This window comes from Ricinus communis, chromosome 5, assembly GCF_019578655.1.
Source record: "Ricinus communis isolate WT05 ecotype wild-type chromosome 5, ASM1957865v1, whole genome shotgun sequence".
NCBI classification, from domain to species: Eukaryota; Viridiplantae; Streptophyta; class Magnoliopsida; order Malpighiales; family Euphorbiaceae; genus Ricinus; species Ricinus communis.
In genome coordinates this window covers 4,047,567-4,073,265 of record NC_063260.1, presented here as the reverse complement: position 1 = coordinate 4,073,265, position 25,699 = coordinate 4,047,567, and the positions used below count along the sequence as shown (strand labels likewise).

The 25,699-nt window shown below is 28.7% G+C and overlaps 3 protein-coding genes across 4 annotated transcripts; 1 reads left to right on the top strand and 2 right to left on the bottom strand.

The window, feature by feature from the left end:
- Nucleotides 1-1,585: 1,585 nt before the first annotated feature.
- LOC8268109 lies at nucleotides 1,586-6,585 on the top strand. 2 transcript variants are annotated; one of them, XM_048374849.1, is made up of 15 exons: nucleotides 1,586-1,724; nucleotides 1,835-1,932; nucleotides 2,527-2,600; nucleotides 3,038-3,118; nucleotides 3,703-3,778; nucleotides 4,032-4,102; nucleotides 4,253-4,354; nucleotides 4,664-4,753; nucleotides 4,842-4,916; nucleotides 5,022-5,054; nucleotides 5,145-5,225; nucleotides 5,480-5,518; nucleotides 5,783-5,845; nucleotides 6,073-6,117; nucleotides 6,224-6,585. In XM_048374849.1, exons 2-15 carry the CDS (start codon nucleotides 1,890-1,892, stop codon nucleotides 6,404-6,406), a joined length of 1,056 nt encoding a protein of 351 aa, XP_048230806.1. In that variant the 5' UTR covers nucleotides 1,586-1,724; nucleotides 1,835-1,889; the 3' UTR covers nucleotides 6,407-6,585. The 2 variants fall into 2 exon arrangements, with proteins under 2 accessions (XP_048230806.1, XP_048230805.1); XM_048374848.1 differs by having other exon boundaries at nucleotides 1,610-1,932.
- A 3,575-nt stretch (nucleotides 6,586-10,160) lies between these two features.
- Nucleotides 10,161-11,047, bottom strand: LOC8268110 (protein RSI-1). The gene is made up of 3 exons (XM_002531139.4): nucleotides 10,761-11,047; nucleotides 10,608-10,635; nucleotides 10,161-10,509 (listed from the first exon to the last, which is right to left on the bottom strand). Exons 1-3 carry the CDS (start codon nucleotides 10,836-10,838, stop codon nucleotides 10,328-10,330), a joined length of 288 nt encoding a protein of 95 aa, XP_002531185.1. The 5' UTR covers nucleotides 10,839-11,047; the 3' UTR covers nucleotides 10,161-10,327.
- A 12,254-nt stretch (nucleotides 11,048-23,301) lies between these two features.
- Nucleotides 23,302-24,351, bottom strand: LOC8268111 (probable transcription factor At1g11510). The gene has a single exon (XM_002531140.4). It carries the CDS (start codon nucleotides 24,265-24,267, stop codon nucleotides 23,407-23,409), a length of 861 nt encoding a protein of 286 aa, XP_002531186.1. The 5' UTR covers nucleotides 24,268-24,351; the 3' UTR covers nucleotides 23,302-23,406.
- Nucleotides 24,352-25,699: the final 1,348 nt, after the last annotated feature.

The following is a 25,699-nucleotide window of genomic DNA, read 5'->3' as shown; positions in this document are numbered from 1 at the left end:
TTGGTTATCTCCCTAAAATTTAGTTAATTTGAGACTATAAATTGAAGAAGGAAGCTAGAAAAAGGGACGATAAATAATCAATCAAATTCAATAGGGAAATAAAATATTGTATTTCAATTTAAGCATTTAATTCTAAATTATTATTTCAATTTTTAATAATATTAATGCAATGCAATTTTCTTTCAATCAAAATTTTTAGTTTTTATTTTCAATTTTATTTCTTATATCAACACATAAATTTTATTGGTGTTCAATTAGAATCTAATCAAATTATGGTAAAAGAATTTAAGGATTCACAATTAATTCTAAATGCAAAAGTTAATAGGCATAATTCAATTTTGAGAGTAAATATAACTCATACGTACTTGTAACAAATTAAAACCATACAGTTAATTATAAAGTGTTGCAGAGAATCAATATTAAAAAATCTAATTAAATATGTAAAACAAAACGTTTGGTTAATGTAATAACTTCTATTTCTTCAGGTTCTTTGACATACTTAATAGATCTTACACATAAATGTTGTAGCAAAGGTTATTACAAACAAAATATTCATTTATAATTAAATGAATATTAATATCAGGATTAAAGTTATAGTGCTTTAAATATGCTTGATTTAAACCATTAAAAGTTATTAACTTACATGGATCTATAACTTTAATTTCTATATGTACATTAACATGTTTAATCATTTTTAACAATTAACACAACAATTTTAACTAGTACTAGTTATCATTTTAATAATGATATCAATATTTATTATAATATTTTATTTAATTTATGTCAAGTTATTAAAATATTAAATATATAATTACATAAATTAGAAAGAGTTAAATATAATTATATTTGAACTATAAATAAGTTAATCCATTCTAAAAAATAAACTAAAACTTAAATAAATATTTTAATTTAAATATTATATTAATTATAACTACAACAAAATCTTTCTATGTTGATATTTTGTATAGGAATAACTTTTACATAATTATAAAAAATTTCGACTCCAATTGGAACCAGTTATAAATAGGAATAAATTTTATATTATAATACATTATAAATTTTTTATGTCCTGTTTAAAAAAAATATTTCTCTATATAGTAATATCTATATATATATTTCTGATTTTTTATGTTATGTTTCTTTACTATTGTTACAATCTTGCCACTTCTTTAATTCCTTTATATTGTTGCACTAGTTTTAAAGGCACTTTTAGCGGATTTAAAAATTGAAAGACTTCTCTAAATGCTATTACAAGTATTATAACACTTATATTTATTTTTAATATTATTTTTTTCTTCTTAATTTTTTTTTAAACCACATCTTCAATTTTATTTATACAATATAGTATATATTAATACATTGTATTTTTAGTTATATTATTATTTTACCAATAAAATCAAATATTTGAATGAATAAATTTTAATAGTTAAATTTCGATTTAAATTATAACTTTTTATTTTTATAAATTTTATTTAATCGGAGATTTGGTTGTAATATATAATAATAATAATAATAATAATATAATAATAATATGCAAATAAAGAAAGGGTAAAATAGTAATATAATAATATAAACTCAACGTGGAATAGTAGCAATCCAACCAGCAAATAGGGTTGTTGCGTTTGTAGCAAGTAGCAGCAATTCTCTCGATCGATCACTGCTTCCAAATACAAATTCACAAAAAGAATAAAAAGAAAAAATCAACTCTCTTCTTCATCAAATATGTAATTATGCTATTTTAGATTGGACAATCATGTTTCATACTCTAGAATCGCAGTTTTTATATAATTAATTGCTTCTATTTATTTATTATTTAATTAATAATACAACACAGTTAATCGATCGCTCGCTCGCTCACTCTCACTCACTGCCTAACTCGCTTGCTCGCTATGTCTCTCCCTCTCGGCAAATTAACCATCCTCGTCGGTGCAGGTTCATACAATTTGGTCTCTATTTCGTTATTATTATTGTTGTTGTTGTTATGTTCGTACGTGCTTCAATTTTTATTTTTGGTAATTGTATTTGAATTAGAGTAAAAGATTACTTAGGGTTTTGATAAACGCGAAATTGGTAATAGATGCGGTTCAGGGCATTCAGCTCCTCCCCATGAGCTGGCGGCCATCATCGTTGATGATGTTTCTACCATTAGTTTCAGACAGTATTTTTTGTTTTTAGTTTTGCTTCATGTTTTGCGTTGCTGTAATTTGGCGACTGACTCTCTAGCCAAAGAAGCTTTAACTGTGGCAGTAACAGGTTCTGCTCTGATTCCAATGGCCAACTGTCGTGGCTTAAGGATCATGTTGGTTTCTAATGCTCTTTTATTGCTGGAATGAAATATGCTATCTTCTGTTAAGAAAAAGAAAAAGAAATTCATTGATAGTTTTTTTGGGTACCTGATTAGATTAATGAACTTATTTTATTTGATTTAACAATGCCTCTAAATTCAATATCAGAATTGTTTCTGAAGGTGTCAAGTGGAAGTTAGACTAATATTTTTTAACAATTTGTCATTTCATTTTTCTTTAGGTATACTTGGCTCTGTTCTTGCAAAAGAAGGGCGCTTGTCCAGTGTTCCCGATTTTGTTTCAGGTGCATTCAAGGTACTTACTTAACTTTCAAAATCCATGAATTCCAACTATTATTTGTTTTCTTGCTCTTATTAATCTTCTATAGATTGATAGAGTAAAGGAAAAAAAGAAAAAGAAGAAGACTTGTTTGCAGTTTCTTTTGTATTCTTATGTTATTGGAGGTCCATATCTTTAGGTGGAAGATGGATAGTCTTTTAGCATAAGAAAAGACGCAAACATTAGTTATGTAGCATAAACTACAATATGTTTTGTAAGGGTTTTCAGATATTGATGTGAAATTTTGAGATCATTGTAGTTCTGATGCCTGAAAGTAAGTTGCTGCTTCGCCTCTGCGTGTGTCTGTGTGTTAATTTTTTTGAAAAGTGTATCACATAGTGGTTGCGTTCTGCATAACAAAGAGAGCATTAGTCTCTTAATGCTAATTGCTAATGATTTTTGTTCTATTGCAGATTGCTTTTAAGCAAATTTCACGGGAGGATTCTACTTCATCATCAAATGGCAAGCCAATTAATGCCTCTTTGATGGCTCAGGTTCGCATGTCAACCTCTTCTAATTCTTAATTCAATTTCATATAAAACATGGTAGATTGGGTGGTAACGATAATCAACAGTTGTTTGAGGATGCTCTTCCTTGAAGATAAACTATTAGCTTACAAGTTAAATGTTTATTTCTAGTCTAGAAATGGGGCTTGGCAATTAGACTTTATGCAGTTAATTATGGGTTGGGTTTCAATGTTTGCCCCCTTATGTTACGGAGAGAGATAGAAAAAAGAAAAATTTAAGCTTTTGCTAAGCCTGGCCTGTCTGATCATAGTGTTTCCAGCACTCATTCCTCAATCAGGGAAAAACATTAGGGAGAAGGGACAACAATTATTTGCTATAATTTTAAAACTAAAACTCTTCCCATAATTAGAAAATTTCCAGTTCTTATTATGTGTAGAATACCACCAAGTACTCTTAGATTTATTCCCCGAATCAAACTAAGAACTGCATGTTAGCTGGATCAAAGCTTGATTCTTAAGGGTCAAATTTATCTCAGTTTTATTTTTTTTCCAAATGTGCTCAAAATTTCTGCTTCAAATTGTGAACTTAGATTTGCTTTTTCACTTAAATAGGTCAACAGTCTTCGGCAGGAGTTGCAATTGTTAGCATCAAACAGACCAGTAACAATTGTAACTGCAAGTGGGACAGGTTTGATTTACCTCTTCTCTTATTTATGAAGGGAGAGAGCATGTTAATGCTTTCAAAGAAAAAAATGCATGCATTGTGTGATATTGCACTTCTTAATAATTCTTAGATCATGTCTTTCATATCAGTTATTACTGTTGTTGCATTACATTTATTTAACAACACCAACGATTCTTCTACTACTCTTCTCATAATATACTGGAGTTTTGACTTTGCACTTTTTGTGGGATCTTAGACATGTCTGCATAATGTGCAGGTGCAGGTGCAGGTAAATATGGCACAATTGTTCTAATTGTTGTAGTTGGATATGGCTATGTTTGGTGGAAGGTAATGTTCTTGTTCTTGTAATACTTACATGTTAATGAATTTTGTTTGGGAAAGAATAGATGATTTGGTATTATATTCCATATTTGTGTGTTTCAGATGCATAATGTTCTTTAATGTTTGCTGATGTTGTGAATCATTCTGTATTTTCAGGGTTGGAAACTTCCTGACATGATGTTTGCAACAAGGCGTAGTTTATCTGATGCTTGCACTTCCATAGCCCAACAGCTTGAGAATGTTTATGCGTCCATCAGGGTAAGGGTTTATATAAAGTTCTTTATATTGAAGGAAGAGCTTAATAGTTAAATCACATGCCTTGCTCCTCATAAAGCTGCCGCCTGCATCACTTATGTCTCTTCTGCGAATTTTTTCCTTTGTGTCTTATTGTTTGATTGTTCTTCTCCCTTAGATATTTGCTGTGTTCTTGTCACCCTGTGTTCAATTTTGCTAGCCTATGTTTCAGATCAGTAGTGTCCATATGTCCACTGAGGAATTATTTGCTTCTGATTCTTAAAGTATAGAGCGTTCTCATCATTGTATTTTTATTTATTTTATTTCTTATAGAGTACTAAGAGGGAATTGTCTTCAAATATTGAACACTTAGATTCTACTTTAAATGAGGTTGCTGCACTCACTTCTAATACACGAGAAAAGGTAGGTCCTCTTACTCCTGTCTAAATTTTATTTTCTAAATTAATTTATATAGTGGAGTGTTTGAATAAAAGCAAAATTTTCCATTTAGGTTACTGAACTGTTAGAAGATTCATCAAGGTTTGATCAAGACGTTCGAAATGTCCGTCAAACTGTTCAGACGCTGGTAAATAATCTTTAAGATTAATTCTTCTTTATCCAATTTCACAACTCTTTTTTCTTATCCGAGTATAGAACTTGTTTGAATTTGTTTCTTTTCCTAATGTTGTAGGGAATGAAAATCAGTAGAATAGAAGAGAAGCAGGTAATAGTTGTTATAGATAATATCACATGCAGTGATATGAATAAGCGCACTATGTTAAGTGAGTGTTAATGACTTGGATATTATGTTTAGGGATTGACAATGCATGGAGTAAAGAAGTTGGTTGACTACACTTACAATTTGGAAAATAACTTGCTTCAAGAGAATACTCAGGCAAGTAGTAAACTTTTTGTTACTGAATGATACTACTGTCCATATCTGCAATGATCTTGATTTAGATTGTCATATTAGTTTCAAGTTAATTATTGAGCAATCTCTTGTATTACTTTGCCAAGTCATCCTACAAACTTCTGATGCGCGTCCATCTTCTTGCTGAGTTTTTTTTACAGCTTTGTATGAATAGTTTTTTTTTTTTTTTGCTCTACTCTTTGACCCTCTTCCACTTACTTTTTTTCCAAATTCTGTAGGCTGCATCATCCAGTTCACGAATTACATTCCCATCGAAGGTAGTATTTTTCTTCCCAATTATGAAGTGTTATTATGTTCTCCATATATAATCGCAGTATTTATTAGTTGAAGGCGTGAGATTGATCAGGAAATCTGTTTAAAACTGGTAACTTTAATTTGAAACTAGACGCATCTATCACTTGCCATGGCCAACCCAATTGAAGTATATTGTGCTCTACCATTCAGTTAAAATTTCATGATCAGAGTGCCTGTCATTTTACCATAATGTCGTGTTCTTACAGTGTTTGTTTGTGCTCTCTCAGAATGCCTTGCCTCCTCCATCAAATGAGCCAACATCTCCCTCTGTTTCCAATGGGTCTCTTGAGGTTTGTTGACCTCTGAACAATTCAGTATTTACTCTCCCTTCATTATTGCTCATGTTAAAGCTATATTTTTGTGGCCAGAGTGGTATCTGTTTTAAACCTTTAATTGATGCCAAGGATTTCTCTCTTAGGAATGTTGTTTGGATTTACTGGAGTATACCTCCTCTCTCTGAAATTCTTACCTTCAGTTTTCTTAGAATTACTAGAATCTCCTCATCTTCTTTTTCCAGGTTCAGCGGCCCCTCAATGCTACTCCCTCAGTCGCAGTCCAGAAGGTTTGAATTTCACTTTGTATTTTATATTAATTCTTGTACAATTTATTATGTAATATTGTTTCAGTACATCTCAATTGCTTAAAAGAAAAAAAATTGTTTGTTGCAGAGTAATGGGATTCTTGGAGCAGTGGAAATTTCAAACAGTCCTGGGATTTCTAATGGCATCATTGCTCCAGAGGGAACAAACAATGGCTCATCAAGTTGGTTCAGATCAACATATCTTACGAGAATCCGTAGTGCAACAAGTACTGTGCTACATCGAACAAGTTCCAGCACACAACAATCTTGATGAGTTCTTTACTTTTCTATTTTTTTTCCCTTGAAATCTTCAATTTTAATGCAGTAATTAGTTGTTACTTGGGGAGGTCTTCCAATGGATATGGGTACCAGAGTGGTACTAAATTTTGTAGGGTTGTTTATGATACTCATATCATCTTGGTATATGTATAAAAGAAAAATTTCGGTTGATAGAGAATCAAAAGTAGAAGATGCCAAATAGGAATATGTCCAACAAATCATGATTTGTCTTGATGTTGTTCCCTTTTCTTTTCCTTTTTATTTTTTCCCAACAATTGTATAGCACTTGTACTGGTGGAAGTGTTATAGAAATTAATAATAGTCCAGATGAATAAAAGGAAAAAAGAAATAAAGGGATGTTGCAGGTTGGAAAACTTTTGTACTCTTATTTGCAGGGAATAGTTTTCATGGGCTATTCACGGGACTCGTTATTCACATATTAATAAATAAAATTAATTTCAAATAAAAGTTAATATGCCAATTTATTTATTAAATTAATATTTTTTTAGAAAAATATCATTTTTTAACTGGATCTTCTTACTTATTATATATTTATTATTTTTATTTTAATTTGTAATATATATTTCTTTTCACATTATTTTTTGTATAAAATTATATTTTATATCAAAAAACATTGAAATAAGTTAAAATATATTCTACTCTCTATATTAACACGTTTATGTCCGTGTCTTTTTAATTACTGGAATGTATTTATATAAATATAATATCATATAATTATAACTATTTAAATTTATTATAATTAAATTAATCCAAATATCATAAAAAATTAGTTATTGTTATATTAAAACTAATATATTTAAAATAAATTAATTAGTTGATTAAAATATAAATATATAATTAATTAACTTTTGTAGCACCCATATTCATTATTATCGTGTAAGGTTCGTAATTATTAAAAATCGGAAACATCAATTGTGTTTTCTAGTTCAATAAATCTTTCTTTTTTTCTATTAGTAACATTTTTATTTTTATTATTTTAAAAATTAATATTCTAATATTCTAATTTTAAAATTTTATAATAAATTTAATAAAATCTTTATCTACGTATAAATTAAAATCAGACTGGTTTTGAAATATAAAATTTTATTTTTATGTAAATATTAAATATTTAATTCGTTATTAAAATATATATATATATATATAAATTTAATATCATAAACTTTTTATAATAAATGCTAATTAAAAAACTTAAATTTTATTAAATTTATCTACAAATGGAACTATTCGTGACTCATAATTTATACTGGTTTTTTTAATAGCTAACAATAAACAGTTTTATTATTTTATTAAAAAATCAAGATTCACATATATCATAAAAAATATTAATTTAATTTATAAAATTGTATATTAGTTATTTTATTTTAATAAGGTAATATATAGTAAACACTTTCTAATACGAGATTTTTTTTATTTTTCTACTTTAAAAATGAAATTAATGTATTTTTTCAGAATTATATATATATATATATATATATATATAGTCTATAAAATAAAAGATTTCGTCGTATTAAAAAATAATTTAAAAAATCTGTAGATATGAGAAAATTATTGCATGGAACAAAAAAAGGTAAAAGAACTTTATATGTCCTGATTAAACAATGAATTAACTAATTACTCATATTTTTATATATGCATTTAAAAAATGACAATAGTTAATATATTGGGGAATTGTTGAAAAAGCTCAAATTTCGATTTCAAGTATCTATACCAAGTCATTGTTCATGTAAATTGATATTCTACCATGATTAAATGAAAGGAGAGAGAAATAAAACAATAGGAAATATAAAATTAAAATTGAATTTGAAAATGGAAAGTTGGTGTAACTTCTCTTATTCATCATTATTATTATTATAGTTCAAATTAAACAAATAGTAAAAGTAAATACATTATCTAAATCTATATAAAGTATTTATATTATGTATTGTAGTTCAGATAGTTTTAAAATTATATTTCAATTACGATTCTTATTAGATAAATTATGTAAGATAAGGACTAACATAATTCAATTAAAACACAATTTTTATTAGTAGTATAATAAGATAATAGATTTTATTACATTAAATCTATTATTATTATACTTAGATAATGTATTTTATTATAGAATATACACCCTAGTCTATTATTATAGTAATATGATATATTAGCAAAACAATTTCGTAGTAATTGTTTGAAGTCCAAACATGATGTAAAATTCAATTATATTGAAGTCCAAACAATATTTTTTGTATTATTATCTTTTTACTTTAAAATTATTATATTAATACATTAACAAATATGTCACGATTCTATTTGAATAATAATACTAATTTTAAAAAATAGCATGTTGCTAAATAAATAAAATTTGAAAAAAAAAACCATGCTTATTGTGTAACAACTAATTAACAAAAGAAGAAAGAAGATTAAATTTCACTGCTATTAAACATAAAAAGTATATATATTCATTAATTTTAATTTTTTTATCTATTTCATTACACTAATAAATTCTCATAAATTCATATAATAATTATTTTAAATAAATCAAATTGTTTAGAATTTATACTATTTATATTTTATATAACTACTTTTTGATATTACATATATATAGATTAATTTTTTTTTATATTGGACTAATAATTTCTTAGACATATCGCAAATTTCTTTAACTACTTCTATGATCCAAATTTAAAATTTCTATTTTTTATTTTTACATATATGAATATAAATATATATTTTATTAGAAAAAAATAAAATTTATTATTAATATGTAGTAGCTATAATAATTATTATACTTTTATAATTATGTTCTTAGAACATAACAATCTTATATTTAAAAAAATTATAAGTTTTTACTATATTCATTATTAGCATTTAAGCTCACATTAATTCTTTTATAAATATTTAAAATTAATATATTTATGTACATGACACATATTATTATTTAATTGAAAACTAACATGATATGGCTTTATAAGATTCTGCAACATGGAGTCTCATAAAAAATTTTGCACTATATATATTACAGATATAAAGGGAAAGAAGTAGATAAACTCTTGAATTTTTAGTCAAAAACCTAATTAAACTCCTAAATTTTAAAGTAGTAAATTGCATCATTAAAGTTTAAAAACAAAACATTTACATCATTGAAGCTAAATTCGTCAATTTCACTAGTTAATGACATGATATCCCGTTAGTTTTAGATGTAAAAATAAACCACTTTAACTCTTTTCAATTCACATTTTTGCATGCGAGAAACTATTAGTTATGCTTTTTAGTAGGTAAAATCATAAAATGATAATTTCTCTTCTATTTTAACCAAAAAGAAATCAAACACCGACATCATTTGTTAAAAAATGAGTTAATTCCAAGAATATAATTGTTCATGTTCTCAAATTTTAAAAATATAATTAAGCTATTTTAGATTTCAAGAGTTTAATTGCACCCTGACTAAAAGTTTAAGACCTTATCCATATCTTTTGCCTATATATAAATAAGCTTTTAAAGAATTACTGACCCAATAATTTCTATGGCATTCGGACAAAAACTTATAATCAAGCAAATCACCCACATGATATCCAATTGTTGACAATTTGCAGAATTATTAACTGGCATTTCCACTTAAAACAAATAATAATAATAACAATAATTCAATGCTAGAACTATTACTAGCATAGTCATTCCAAAATATATTCATGCTATGCTAATTAAGTGACAATTTTCAATCATTACTTCCTCTGGAAAAAAGAAAATCACACCAAATAATGCCTTGAATTTGCTCAAGAACTACAAGCATAGTTGAATTTGGAGTTAAAAGTGAAAAGGGTATCTGCTACATAATGACTGGCTATGAATTTTATTATTGACTCTTGAGGGAAAGCACATGTATGTATATATATAGTAAGTAATATAAGTAGGTTCAAGGGCATTTGGGTTTTCCTTCTTTGGTCTTCCAGTTATTGTAGCAAGGACAAACTTGCTTGTTACCATAAACACCAGGAGGGACACACAGGCACTTTGAGCAGCACTTTAGGCAGAAGAACATGCATGGCTTCTTGTGTGATGTAGCTGAGCAACGATATGTACATCTCGGCTTGCAATCTGCAACATTATTTCAAATATCCAACTTAATTTAAGCTTTATATGCCAAAATATTAATGTACCCATTTCATTTCTTGCTAGAAAAACAACAAAATTACCTGAAGGGCGAAACCTAGAACCATAGGCCTGTTATCAAGATTCATAAACAAAGAACAAGAAGAATTACGTAAGAAGAAAAGCATAACAAATAATGAGCATTGCTCAATGTACTCAGAAAAATGATTAGATATAGTGTACAAGTGGGTACGTACCTCAGCCATATCAGAGAAAGTGACCAACAGAAGAAGGGAAAGCACCAGCAAGAGGGGGCTGCACTTGAGGCTGGCCATTTCTTTTTTTCCACAACTCTAAGGGGAGTACTGGTAAGTAGAAAAGGAAAAAAAGAGGGAGAAAATGTAATTGAGAAATGAAATGGGAAGGGAAGAAATTGTGGGTAGATTTATAGGGGATTTGGAAGTGCATGGTTTATGGCGTGAATGTTGGGTTAGGCACCACACTCAAAGAAAATCCCACATGCTGAAGCTTGCGCTGAAGGCGGCGTGTCTAGGGTTTTTATCGGTTCTTATTTTTGGATCTCAATTTAGCATCCTACACAAAATGCTTACTCAATTGTACTCGTAGACTTAGCTTTTTAAAAAAAATTCTAAATAACAACTAAATATATATATTCTAGTACATATGGGTAAAATCTGAATATCTTTCGTATTATAAATACCACAATAAATTATTTTAGCAAAATTTAGAATATTAAAATTTAAAATTAATTATTCAATTGAAATTTAAAAATAAAAATATAAAATGTATTAGGCACACTTGAGATCTGATTCAAGTGCTAGAGTGTTTATTTTTGAAAGATGAAAGTCTTTAAGTTCAAATCTCTTTCGTTTTTACAGTGAGTATAAAAAAATAACTACTTCATATTATATAGTGTACGAATCATTAAAATATATCAGATTCAACATTGACATGACATTATCTGAAGTTTTAGAAATTAAAATTAAAGTGGATAAATAATAAAAGGCAAGGGTTTATTTTGTCAACTTGGTCATGTTAGTTATATTGCACCCTTTAGTGCCTGTTTCTTTCTCCTTTTGTGCAAGGTAGTTATGCAGTTACACCCTTATCATCTAAAAAACTGTATATTTAAAAAGAGAGTTGCAATTCCTTCTTTTATGGGTTAAAAGTTTAAATAAAGAAAAGAGTGAGATCTATGTGAGTGTCCTGTTGTAGTACGGTGGTTAGGACATGTGAGAGAACATGGCTTTCATTATCTTATGATCTATGATTTAATTTGTGTGTCTCACCCACTTTCTACGCTCAATTAATTTATTATCTTTTCTAATCCTTGGCTTGTGTTTTAGGAAAAATTATAGGTAGCCCATTCATGAGATTAAGGAAATATATTTTGATATAAAAAATAAAAATAAATATTAAATATAAAAATTAACATATAAATAGATTCATTTTTAACTATTATTTATTTTATTAATGGAGCAGTAAATACAAAAATCAATAGTCTACTAAATAAGTATTTTGTATGCTATCGTATTTATTTATTAATCAAATTGTTAAAAGGTCTATTTGGAATTGCTGTAGATATTTTTAAGAAATAAATTTAAGTATTTTATTCAATAAATTAAATTTTTAAATTTTATTATATATTTCTAGACATTTTATGGATTTTAATATTCGTCCGACCCCAAGTTTATTAAAAAAAGTTCAAATTTGGACACATATTTTTACCTTTAAGTCCACTCAAGCCCAAACTTATAAAAGCATAATTATCTTTTGAACGGATTTAGAAATATCATTCTTTTGAGGCCCGTCTAATAAGTTCGGCCCGACCTGAAATTATAAAAAATTAAAATATTTTAAATTTTATATGAAAGGTTAGAATTAATAAAAAATTTAGGCTTGCATAATTGGATCGTGCCAGACTCAAATCTCGACTTAAGAATTTCAAACTCGATCAAGTCCGGCCCGAAATTTGAATAGATCTATACATTTTCTATGTTAAATTTATATTTAAAAAAAAAAGCAATCAATTATCTCTTTTTAAAAATAGTTTTCAAAATTTAAAAATTAAATAATAACTTTTTTCAAAAGCACTTTTACCAAATAAAATTCTAAAATATCCTTTAAATATTAAAATAAAAAATACCATAATAATTCTATATCTTTATTTTAAAATCACAATTGTTACCCTATACAAATTTATGTTGTATTTCCAACAAATTCAGTAGAATAGTTATAATATATTGTTTTCTTTTTGGAATGATACTTTTATCAAATTATATTCTTATTTGAAGGTATATAGCATCATTCTTTGAAAAGGAAAGTTTCTCAGACTTGAGTCGAGCCTATCTGAGTCCAGCCAATTTCTCCAAAAGCCTAAAACGTTGCAGTATTTGACGACCACTACATAATTTTACTGACACATTCTGGTCGGTAAGTGATCGGTAAATTTACTAATGGTCACTAAACATCAGTAAATTATCTTGGAGAATAAAAATTACTAAAAGACATTGTTGATGATAAATTAAAATAACAACAATTTAACTGATGATATATTCTATTGATAAACTGTAAACTTTTCGTTAATTGAAGGTCACTTGGCCACTTAATTTGACATTTTATTTCCTTTTACTGTTGTAATTTCTTATTCTATAAATTCAATAGAAAAATAAATCAGTAAAGGTGAAGTTGAATTTGAATAATTTCTGAATTGGAAGTATTATTTTTACTCATCTTACTATTAGTTCGTCAGTCCATTTCATTTGCGATATGATTTTCACATATTTGCATTATGATTACAGATTTTTGGTATTTCTAGTTTCTTTTTTCTTTTTTCTTTTTCTTTCCCCTGCTATCGAACAAAACTGGTCCAAATGATAAACAAAACACCAACTGCTTAATTTAGGCCTGCACTTGTCCAAAAATAATTACCGCTGTTAATTTATTTATGACTAAGAAACTGCAATTTTTAATGAGCATATCATGTTTTTGTCATCTATATATAAGAATATACTTTAAATTAATGAAAAAGATAAAAAGTTACAATTAGTTACAATAGTAGTTGTAAGGGGAGGATGTTAAGAATGGATGGTTTGATTTTTTTCGACCTTCCACTCTGGAGCTTTGTTCCTTAAAGTAACAGGACTAATGAGTTTTTTTTTGAAAGAATAAAAAATATTATTTTTTTTACAATAAATCTGAAACCAATAAAAAAAATTGATTTGGATTCTATTTTGTATGCAAAATTGGTTGTATCCTTCTTGGATACTGTCATTTTCTTGTAGAAAATGTTTTAAAAACCCGAGTTTTTTGGAATGGTTTTTCTTTGAATAGAAATCTTCATGTAAAAGCTTTTTATTGATATGAAAATCTTTTGAAATCATATTGATTTTTGCTTCTAGAAGGTTATTTACATATAAGAGACTTTAAAATCATTTTAATCTGCATCATATCTCTGTTAAACAAATTTGTTCATTTATGCACAGTGATAAGTTCCGTCTGATTTAAGGGCAGTAAATCTGGTGGCTTGGTCCACGTTTGTTTAGAAAGTTATTTTGATTTATTTTAAAATGAATTTAGAAACTTTTTTTTTCTGTAGATCTTCTTCTTTTTTAAACTCTTCTACTTTTGAGTCTTCAAGGTCTAAAGGATTAGTAAATAATGAGGAAATCACTATTGAAGATTTTTCAAAGCATATTAATGATTGGAAAATACCCAAGATTCAAAAGAAGCAAATCTATGAGTTTTCAAAGTTTCCTATCTTCAAAATCGATTTTACTATCAAAACTGAAGAAAGAGATATTCAAATTTCAAAGCTTTTTGAAGAAATCTATCTTCTGAATCTAAAAATCCTCTAGAAACATAAAGAAAAAGACTATAGATATATTCATATAGGCCTTATCCAGATAGGAATAAAACCTCTTACCAGAGAAGGTTTAGATACTTCCATCTTAGCAGTCCTTAAAGATGCTAGGTTTACAAATTTCTATGATTATTTATTAAGTACTGTTGAGTCAAGCCTTAATAAAAGACCAATTTCTTTCAATTGTTCTCCAAATAAAAAATATAATTACAAACTGCTTGAAGGATCTATTCCGATAGCATTGATTTTCAAAATACATTACAAAGCTATGATTTCTGCTTTTGGTTCGAAACATAAACTCCACTCACCAAAAGGAGAAACCTTATTCCTCCAAACAGATCTTTCTAAATCCAATGCAACTATTCCAAAAACTATTTAATGGAAAAATATCACTCTTCCAGAAGAATGGATCCTTGAAGGTGCAATCCAACCTGAATCACCAAAGCAGACAGAACCAAATATCAATCTCAGAAACATAACCCAGTTTCCAGATGGGAAAGTCAAGCTTATATTCAACAGGAAATCAACTTCTTCTAGATTTTCTGATGATGATTCTTCATTCTCGACCATAGATATTAGAAGGGTATCAAAAATACCTTCTGTTATTTATGCCCCTTATAAAGAACCAACTCCATCACAAATACAACCAAGATTTTCAACATCTGATATACCAAGCTCAAACACTATATTACAAAATATTGATTACCAAAGCAATATCCTTAGACATGTTTACAATGAACCAAAGAAGGATGATGATATAGAGATCGTCTCTACCCCCTCTTTACCATCACCATCTGCAATAACCCAAAATCTAGAAGTAGAAATCAACATGATTTCAAAAGATTTTCATATCAATAAAAAGCTTTTACATGAAGATTTCTATTCAAAGAAAAACCATTCCAAAAAAATTTAGTTTTTTAAATATTTTCTACAAGAAAAGGGCAGTATTCAAAAAGGATACTACCAATTTTGCATACAAAACAGAATCCAAATCAAATTTTTTGATTGGTTTCAGATTTATTGCAAAGAAAATAGTATTTTTTATCTTTTCAAAGAAAAACTCATTAGTCCTGTTACTGTAAGGAACAAGGCTCCAGAGTGGAAGGTCGGAGAAAACCAAACCATCCAGTCTGAACATCCTCCCCTTAGGAAAATAACCATTTCTTATAGAGAGAATGAAATCGAAGCCGCACCTTACAAATTAGTAGGAGAAGAGCTTGAGAAAAATGTCAAGAATATTGTTCAGTAGAACAATTTCTCAAACACCTATCTTAACACAATAGGAAAATAACTTGTTAGGATAGAAAGCCAAATTCAAAAACCTCCTACAGTCTTCACCTCTCTGATTCCCAATATTGGTCATCCAAGAGAGATAAGCTAAACAGAAAAGCTTAAAAATCCAGTCTTCAAACCCTACCAGATCTCAAAGCCCAGTCAAGACCAATTTCATAAGAAAACCGAGTTTGCTAGAGCAGTCAGAGAACAACTTAGCAAATTAGCCACTTCCGAGTCTTCCAAAACCCTAGTACCGGATACTCCTCAAAGTAGTAGAAATATCAGTGCTATAGATCAAGCCCAAAGCAATGAATCCAATGATTCAGAGCTTGAAAGTGTCACTGAAAAACCCTCCAACATTAACAGATTGGGATGGCAAGCCCCTAGATTGACTTAGCATACTTCTAGGAGTACTGCCCGGATTTAGGTATAGAAAATAGAAATAATATCCTCACCCAAGCTAGGTTCAATGCTTCCTCCGTCTATGAATAGAATATAGATGGAATGTTGAAGTATAACATTCTTGGTCTCTTACAACAGATGACCATGGCAGCTAATGCCTACAAAACCCAAAGCGGTATCTCCGATAGAGCTATAGTTGAGCTCCTTATAGCTGGTTTTTTTTTTTGCCAACTTAAAGGATGATGGGATTACCATCTCACCCAAAAACAGCAGCTCCAAATCCTAGGTGCCTTCCAAACCATCATAAAAGGGACCCCCATCTTAGATGAGCTAGGAAATCCTATTGAGGATGTTGTGTCAACCTTAATCTTGATGATTTTTCTCTATTTCATAGTAGACCCATCTCTTCTAAAAGATAAGAATGCTGAGCTTCTCAGTAATCTAACCTACAAAAAACTTAGTAACTTCCAAGCTTATAAAGACACTTTCCTGACCAGAGTCATGCTTAAGGAAGATTCAAACCAACCTTTCTGGAAAGAAAAATTCTTAGCTGGTTTACCTAAGATACTAGGTGAAAGAGTTAGGAATACCATAAGAGAATCTCATAATGGCCAGATCCCCTATGATTTTTACACTTATGGCGAATTAGTTAGTCTTGCTCAGAAGGAAGGATTAAAGATTTGCCATGACCTTAAACTCCAAAGACAGCTCAAATGGAAAATGAAGAAGACTAGACAGAAGCTAGGTAGTTTTTGTAACCAGTTTGAGTATAATCTCATAGAACCTTCCCCTACTTGCAAAGGAAAATGCAAAGAAGATTTTTCTAAACCTTTTAAGAAAAAATATTTTTTTCAAAAATAGGAAAGTGCCAAAAAATAGAGAGAATTTTTATAAAAGACCATTTTCTTCTAAATTTTCAAAACAAAATTCCAAATTTTTTTTTTAGCAAAATTACTTGCTACAAATATGGGAAAAAGGGACACACTTCAAAGTACTACAAGTTTTCTAAAAAACTTCATGAGCTCCAAATAGAAGAAGAAACTTTGAGCAAAATTTCAGCTTTTCTTGTTGATTCTTCTGAATCAGAATTTTCAAATAACGAGGAAGAGTTTCAAATTGATGAATCGGAATCTGATAATATTCTAAAAAATATTAATATGCTCACTGGGCAACAAGAAGCTTTTCTTGAAGCCGTCAAGCATATTAATGACCCTCAAATTCAAAAATAAATTTTAAAAAAAATTCTAAAAACTGAAAACATCATTCCTTCTTCTAGTAAGAATACCTATGATCTTACTATGATCTTGGAAAAAGGAAAAAATGTAAAGAACCCTCTCCTTACTATCCAAGAACTTCAAAAAGAAATTAAAACCATTAAAACAGAACTCAAATAATTGAAAGAAAAACAACAAAATGATTATGTTTTGCTCCAAAGCTTGATTCTTAAACAAAATAGTGATTCTGAAGAAAAAAATGATTTTCAAAATCTTGAAGTTTCTGAAAATATCCCAGAAAACTTCATTAATGTTTTAAAAGAAATAACCTCAAGAAAATATCTGATTCTAATAAGACTCATTTTCCCTGATGGTTTCCAAATAGAAACTATAGCTTTGTTTGATACGGGAGCAGACCTCAACTGTATCAATTATGAGCTAGTTCCTAAAAGATATCATCAAGAAACAAAAGAAAGACTCACCTATGCTAATAATTCAAAGATCAGAATTGCGGAAAAAACTGAAGCTGCAATTCTAAATAACAATATTGCTCTAAAAAATATTTTTATTCTTACAAAGAATTTACAACAAACTATTATTTTGGGAACACCTTTTATCAATTTAATTACTCCTTTTAAAGTAACTACTACTGGTATCATTTTTAAAGCAAAAAATTCAAAGATTATTTCTCCTTTTCTAGGAAAACCCAAGAAAAGAAATCTCAATCTTATAAAGGCTCACTCAATTTATAATTTTGAAATAAATACTTTAATTAAAGGAAAACAGACCCAGCTTTTTCATTTAAAACAAGATATGAGTTTAAAAAGAATCCAAAGCCAATTGCAAAATGAATTTTTCCAAAGAAAAATTTCTGATTTGCAAAAGAAAATCGAAAAAGAAATTTGTTTCGATCTTCCTAATGCATTTTGGAAAAGAAAACAGCATATGGTGGATTTACCATATGAAAAATATTTTAGTGAAAAATAAATTCCTACCAAAGCCAGGCCTATCTAAATGAATAAAACTCTTAAAAGATATTGTAGAGTAGAAATAAAAGATTTAGAACAAAAGGGCTTAATTACCAAATCCAGATCCCCCTGGTCGTGTGCAGCCTTCTATGTCAACAAAAATAGTGAAATAGAAAGAGGAACACTATGATTGGTGATTAACTACAAACCTTTGAATAAAGCTCTAAAGTGGATTAGACATCCTATTCCAAATAAAAAAGATCTTCTTCAAAAGCTTCATTCTGCTTTTATTTTTTCAAAATTTGATATGAAATCAGGATTTTGGCAAATCCAGATTCATCCTAAAGATCGGTACAAAACTGCATTTACAGTTCCATTTAGCCAATACGAATGGAATGTGATGCCTTTTGGATTAAAAAATGCTCCTTCTGAATTTCAAAAAATTATGAATGACATTTTTAATCCTTACTCAAAGTTTTGCATTGTATACATCTATGATATATTAATCTTTTCAAATTCTCTAGAGCAACATTTCAAACATTTGGAGACATTTTTCTATGTTGTTAAGAAAAACGGTCTAGTTGTTTCAAAGTCTAAGGTATCTTTATTCCAAACGAAAATTAGATTTCTTGGACACTACATCTCTAGGGGAACCATCACTCTAATTGAAAGATCTTTAGCTTTTACTTTAAAATTTTCAGATAAAATTTTGGAAAAATCTCAATTGCAAAGGTTCCTTGGCAGTTTAAATTATGTCATGAATTTTTATCCAAATTTAAACTGTTTAGCAAAACCCCTCCATGATAGATTAAAGAAAAATCCCCCTGCATGGACTGATGAGCATACAAAGATTGTCCAAAGTATTAAAAAATAAGTTTCTGAAATTCCATGTTTACATCTAGCTGATCCATCTGCATTCAAAATTGTTGAAACTAATGCATCAAATTTAAGTTATGGTGGAATTCTCAAACAAGTTTAAAACAAAAAAGAATGCATTGTCCAGTTTACTTCTGCACACTGGAATGATACTCAAAAGAATTATTCAACTAATAAAAAAGAAATTCTTTCGATAGTATTATGTATTTCAAAATTCTAAAGTAATCTTTTAAATCAAAAATTTCTTTTAAGGATTGATTGTAAATCTGCGAAAGAAGTATTGCAAAAAGATGTTCAAAATATAGCTTCAAAACAGATTTTACAATGCCGAGAAAATCGAGAGCAAAAGACAAAGAAGAAAAGCCAACAGCAAATACAAAAGCTGTTTAAAGCCCAAAAAAGGAGATTTTACCCTCCTCTTCAAAGCCTATCAGAACCTCGACTAAGATCATTCAGGAAGAAATAGACAAAAGTAAAGAAGACTCGGCCCAAAAGTAATTCCAAATTCAGGAGTGGCTTGCATAGCAAACTCCCGAGTTTTTAAAGATGGTCGAAGAATATTCAAAGAAAGTACCCATGGCTGAAGTCCAGCCAAAAATTTCTCTAAAGTCATCCTCCTTTTTAAACAAAGGTAAAGGTATACTCTTTATCCCTTTTTCAAAATCTAAGATAGTAATTTTTTCTCAAAACCTATCTCAAAACTCTCAAAGTATTTCAAAGCCTAACTCACAAGAAATAGTTTTGTCTCAAACAAAACTTTACAAAACCAATGAATATGTAGAAAAAAACTTTCAAAGCATTTTAACTATTAAGAAAGGATTCTGTACAGAAAGCCCCTCAAAACTAGTTTCAAAAGTTTTTCCTCCAGGATGGTACTTTAAACCCTGGAATAAAATAAAACCCCAATCTTATTACCAGTTTATCCTAGAGGTAACTGGTTCAACAAAATTCAAACATTTCAAAAAGCATAAAGACCACAAAGACACAACATATTCCATATGCACCATCCAAAGAATCATTCACCCTTCAGATTGGGGAATGGATTTACACTCGCCAAGATCTTTTCCAACCTCTCTCCAAAACACCTACCATTCAAGCCTAAATATAACTTTCAGCTATTGGGATTACCAACAAGCTTGGTTTAATACCTTTCTTTTACAAAATGAAGGACAGAGCCATTCTTGGCTTTTCTACTTCGACACAAGCACAATCCAAACTTCCAAAATCCCATATTGGTTTAAACAATGGTGGAATTATTATGGCAGCGTTCCAGAAACCATAATCTCAGAAGTTCTCCCTTTGTTTAATCTATTCAAAGCTCACTACAAATCCAACAAAATAGAAAGACGTTTCCCTCCCTTACTTCTATTTTGTTCAAACTTCTTCCTCCTGTGGGTATGTGTGTGGTATTTGCATTTCAACCAAGCAGCAGATGGAGAAATCATCCTTGCCCGAAGATTCAAAGCTAAATGGTGGGATAAATTCAACCACCAAGAAAAACTATCTCCAAAGATGGTATAAAGTTTTCTTACAAAAAATAGCTTCTTGCCAGCTTCCAAAGAACAAACTACCTTCCTAGCACAGAAGTCTTTCATTATTCCAAAGCTAGCGGCGGCTCAAACAGAAGAAGATTTCTTACAGTTGATCAAACAGTTGTAAGAAAATGACTGTTTTAGGATATTTAGGTCCATCAAATGATATCTTTATAAAGCCATTGGGTTGAAAACCAGAAATGGCAGCCCAAGATAATTCTGCATTGGGCCAAATACCCAACAAAAAAAAAGTCTTTTCAAAAAGAAAAAAATGACAAAAAACTCTGCATCGTTACTTTTTTAAAGAAAATGATGAAGATTCCTCAATAAAGAAGCATGACAGACAATTTCTGCTAAAGACGTGGAGCCCCTCGAGTGTGAGCGAGAGAGTGATAGTGAGAAACCACCTTCCTCTTGTATTCAACTACTCTTGTAAGTTATATTTCTTTGTTTAAAGCTTTCATTTCAAAGCTTTCAGTTCAAAGTTTGTATATTTATTTATCAATAAGAGTTTGTTATTTTCATTCTACATTTGTTAGTCTCCCATTTAACAAGTCTATGCTCTGTGCTTGCCTCGTTTGAGAATCCTGCACACCAAAAACTTGTTATGTAAATATTTTAAAAATTCCAAATTCATTTATTTATCTAAATTTAAGTCTACTATAAAGATTTTAAATTTTAATGGATTTAGTATATGTAAAGAGTTTTTCATTCAAAAAAATACATATATATAAAGAGTTTATGGAGAAATATTACTATTTTTATAGAATCTGAAATTAAATTGTATTTTACTAATTTTTATTTTGTATTATAATTATCCACATTATTAAGCTATTTAATTTTTTTAATTATTTGTTACTATAAATTTATTTATTTTTCTAAAATTTTGAAAAGGCATTTTTCTATGCTGCTTTCTATTTTAATTTTTATGCTTTCATTTTACTATATATATATATATATATATATATATATATATATATATATATATATATATATATATATATATATATATATAATTTATTACACTTATTTAAAAAAATATGTATCCACCATTTAATGTATTGGTACACAACATTTAAAATATATATTAATAACTTATTATTATGATACATACGCATTAGAGCGTGTTTATTAATTATAGTTTTGCTTAAAAGTACATAATTTTGATTAAAAGTACATAGTTTTATTTTTAATTTATATGTGATATGTTTTTTTAATTCATTAATAAAAATTTATTGAATTCATATATGATATTTTTATTTTCAAATAAATATTGAATTTTGATATTATAAAAATAAAAATTAAACTATATAATAAATCCAAATTTTAAAAAATCTTATTATATTTCGAGACGTAATAACAAAATACATATACTTATTAGTATAATATCTTAATAATAAAAGTGAGATCTATTAATTAAAATTAAAAATTTAAAGTTAAAATTTAAATTCTACTACACAACAATATGGTATAAGATTCTTTGGTGTCATATTAATTAATTAAGAGACATAAAACTAATTAAGATTATTTAATAAACATGATTAATGGCTTAATGGTAAAATGACTTTATATTTTGAGAACAAAATAAATAAATAAAATATTAAGGAATCTAATAAAATAGGATACCCTCATGTACCTTATAAGATACCTATTTAAATAAACAAGTAGCAGATAACGGGTATCTGAGCGGCCAAACTCGACCCGAATCCGACATAAATATTAAATTTAAATTCTAAATCCATTGATCACTATTCAAATATATCTTAATAGAATTTAATCGAATCAAATACCAAAAAATATCAGACCAACTGCCATCCTTATAAAAAAACATCTCTTTCCATACACATAGGGAGGAACTATGTATCATGGACCTCAAATACGAGATCCACTGTGGACTAAATGCACCATATATATGTGAAAAAAATTTAATATTATAATTTAAATTTATAATTAATATTCATAAATTATATAAAAAATAAATTTATATGTTAAAAATATTATTTATTAATAAAAATATTATTTTATTAATAAATTATAGTCTAAAAAATTATATCATATATTAGAAATAAGATCGTTAATAAAAATTTTATGTTTAATAAAATTAACTAAATATAACTAATGAATTTAAAATTTATATTTAAAGAATTTGATATTAATATTAGATAAATAATAAATTTAAAACTAAAAATATATAAAAATATACTTAACAATCAATATTAAATTATACTTATAGATAAATAATACCATAACATTAAAATTATAAAATTATTATAATTATTCAAATGTAAGAGAATAAATTATTTATGTGTCAAAACAAATATGAAATTATATTCTTAAAAGTAAATTATATTGTAATATGCGTTGTTAAATATCTTATAACGATTGTTTTCAGCAGTGACATGTTAAAAATATTTGAAATGGAAAGAAAATATTAATAAGATTTGATGGCACAAGGCATATAAATTTTTTATTTTTATCTAATTAAAATGATTAATTAGAAATATTACAATCAAATTCATAGTTCTCACAGGATTTTATAAAAGAAAGGACATATTTAAAAATATGAATTAAAATTTAAAGTCTCAACCTTTTCCCCCACTTGTAATTACAAACAAATTCAACCACAGCAAAAGAATCTGCTATTAAAATTAAGAAATTTAACATATTTAATATTATTGGCAAATAGATTAGATAATGGAATATATACAGAGCTTATCAATAAATATGAAAAGCAAAAACTAAGAACTCAGCAATCATAACCTAACAGAACCCTCAAGCAGCAGCCTCAATCTTCTACCAAAAACATCCATCTCAGCCGCCTTTTGCTCCCTCCACTTCCTTTCAAAATCATTCTTATCATCAACAGCCATACATCGCAGTCTCTCTTTTATGCACTCATCAAACACCTTCACTACGCCTTTCGCCACCACACTCGCCTTTTCCGCCGCCACATCTACATCATTGGAATCGTCTAAATCCAAAGGCTGTAAATCATTATTGTTGTTAAAAGGCGGTAAAACCGGTGAAAAATCTACCTGCACTCCAACTAAATTAACCCTTTCAGCATACTCGATACTAATGTTAGAACCAGAATTAGAATTCATTTTACTGTTATCTTTAGGGCTCCATAGCTTCCTTGAGAGATCGAAAAGGACGCGGTCATGAGGTGACAAGAGGTTAGGATCGAGGCCGCGGGAAATACGGGAAGAGATGGCGCGAAATTTCTTGCGTAGTCTCCGGAGCTTCTGAGAGAGTTGGGATTTGGTGTAAGGATGATGATGATGCTGCTGCTGCTGCTGCTGCGGCGGCGGCGACGACGTCGTACTGGAGAATTTGTCGTAAAAAGTGGACAGGTCGGAGGTGGAACGGAGGAGGCCTTGAAGGAATCGGATCTCGTCGGGTTCGCTCCAGATCCGGTGCAATTTGAAAGGAGGAGGGGGTTTGACGGTGGAGACTGGAATTACATCAGGATCAATGGTGCCAGTGAAGGGGAGAGGATAAGAATTAGGATTAGGGGTTTTGCGTTTGATGGGGAGTTTGGTGGCAGAAGAGGAACCAGTAGAGAATTGGGGTTTAAGGTTGGGTTGGGGGAGTGGGTTGAGATTGGAGTCCATCGTAGCTGATGGCTAATTTGGCTAAAACCTCACTGTACGCTTTTTATGTGCAAGAGACTGAGTTTTTATTTATTTATTTATCTTGAGAATTTTAGGCTCCATTAATTTGGCCGATGATATCTTTCATGAATATTTCCTTTTAAATTTTTTATTTAATTTACTAAAACAAACTTTTATATATATATATTAAAGAGTGATAAAAATATATAAAATAAAGAGCTGAACAATTTTATACTTTTTAAATATAAAATAAAAAATTAGTTTGATTTTGCACATTTAAAACTTATTTTTTATTTAATTTTAATAAATATATTTCAAATATCTATACAATTTCTTAATTGTATATTTATTTTTTATTAAAAAATTTAAAATTAAAAAAAATATGGGACTAGAAGTATAATAAAAGATGAAATATAAAAAATTTATTAAATTTAAATAAGAAATTTATATTTTATATTTGAATGTTTTTAAAAATTTATTTATAAATTTAAAATTTATATGTTATAATTAAAATAAATAAGATTTTCTGTGATTAAATTTGTAAAATTGGTTATAATTAAAAAATTTAATATAAAATATTATTTGAATATTATTGAATATTTAAAGGTTAATTTAGCTCCTGAATTTGTTTCAAGGTTCAATTTACTCTAGGATCAGCTTAGCCAAATTAGATTAAAACTTTTTATTCTTAGTCAAATTTGTCTCAAAACCCTTTAGCCAAAAGTTTTGATAGGTAAGTTTCTTTCTATTCCAGTGACAATGAGGATCAACTTTGGTAACAACCCTAAACCCTAAACCCTAAACCAGTCACCTCCATTATCCTTGGAGAAATCTGGCAATTCACTCTCTCTTCCATCAAGAGATTATGTGACCAGCAAGAATTGTTCAGAAGGTTGTCTCAGCGAGATTTGATTGTTCAAAAGGCCTGTAATAAGAGCCACCTCAAGATTAAATGCAAGGCTTCAAGTTGCGTATGCTCCAGTCACAAGAAGAAGATCGGACATCATTTCCAAAAATACCCGCGCACCAGAAACAAATGTGAACCAAGGTCCCGTGCCAGTTGTCGGTTTTGACCTCGGGTATGAAGCTCCAGTAGGAGCAAAATATGATTTTGCATCCTCTGTGCCATCCTCAGGTTCCATTTGATACCAAATGGAGCCGAGAGCTGTTCATTCTATGATTCTCATACTGTAAACTCAAGGTAGGAGAAATCCTCAAGCTAAGACCGTATAGAGGCACCTTTACCATGAGAGGTCTTTCTGCTCTTTTGGATCCTTATAGTCGAGTTAGCCCTTTTGAATCACGAACCATTCAACATACAAAGAGATCTTGGCAGTCAAATACGGGATAAAAAAGTTTGAGTTTTTCCTGATTGGTCAACGCTTCTTGGTTCGGATGGATAATTCTTCATTTCCAAAAATCCTTGAATCCA

Coding starts and splice junctions, on each gene's coding strand:
- LOC8268109 (XM_048374849.1), top strand. CDS start 1,890: ATGTCTCTCCCTCTCGGCAAATTAACCATCCTCGTCGGTGCAG. Junction 5,226..5,479: donor TGCTTCAAGAGAATACTCAG/GCAAGTAGTAAA, acceptor CAAATTCTGTAG/GCTGCATCATCCAGTTCACG. Junction 6,118..6,223: donor CCTCAGTCGCAGTCCAGAAG/GTTTGAATTTCA, acceptor TGTTTGTTGCAG/AGTAATGGGATTCTTGGAGC.
- LOC8268111 (XM_002531140.4), bottom strand. CDS start 24,267: ATGGACTCCAATCTCAACCCACTCCCCCAACCCAACCTTAAACCCCAA.
- LOC8268110 (XM_002531139.4), bottom strand. CDS start 10,838: ATGGCCAGCCTCAAGTGCAGCCCCCTCTTGCTGGTGCTTTCCCTTCTT. Junction 10,636..10,760: donor CTTTCTCTGATATGGCTGAG/GTACGTACCCAC, acceptor TCTTGATAACAG/GCCTATGGTTCTAGGTTTCG. Junction 10,510..10,607: donor TTCTAGGTTTCGCCCTTCAG/GTAATTTTGTTG, acceptor ATAATGTTGCAG/ATTGCAAGCCGAGATGTACA.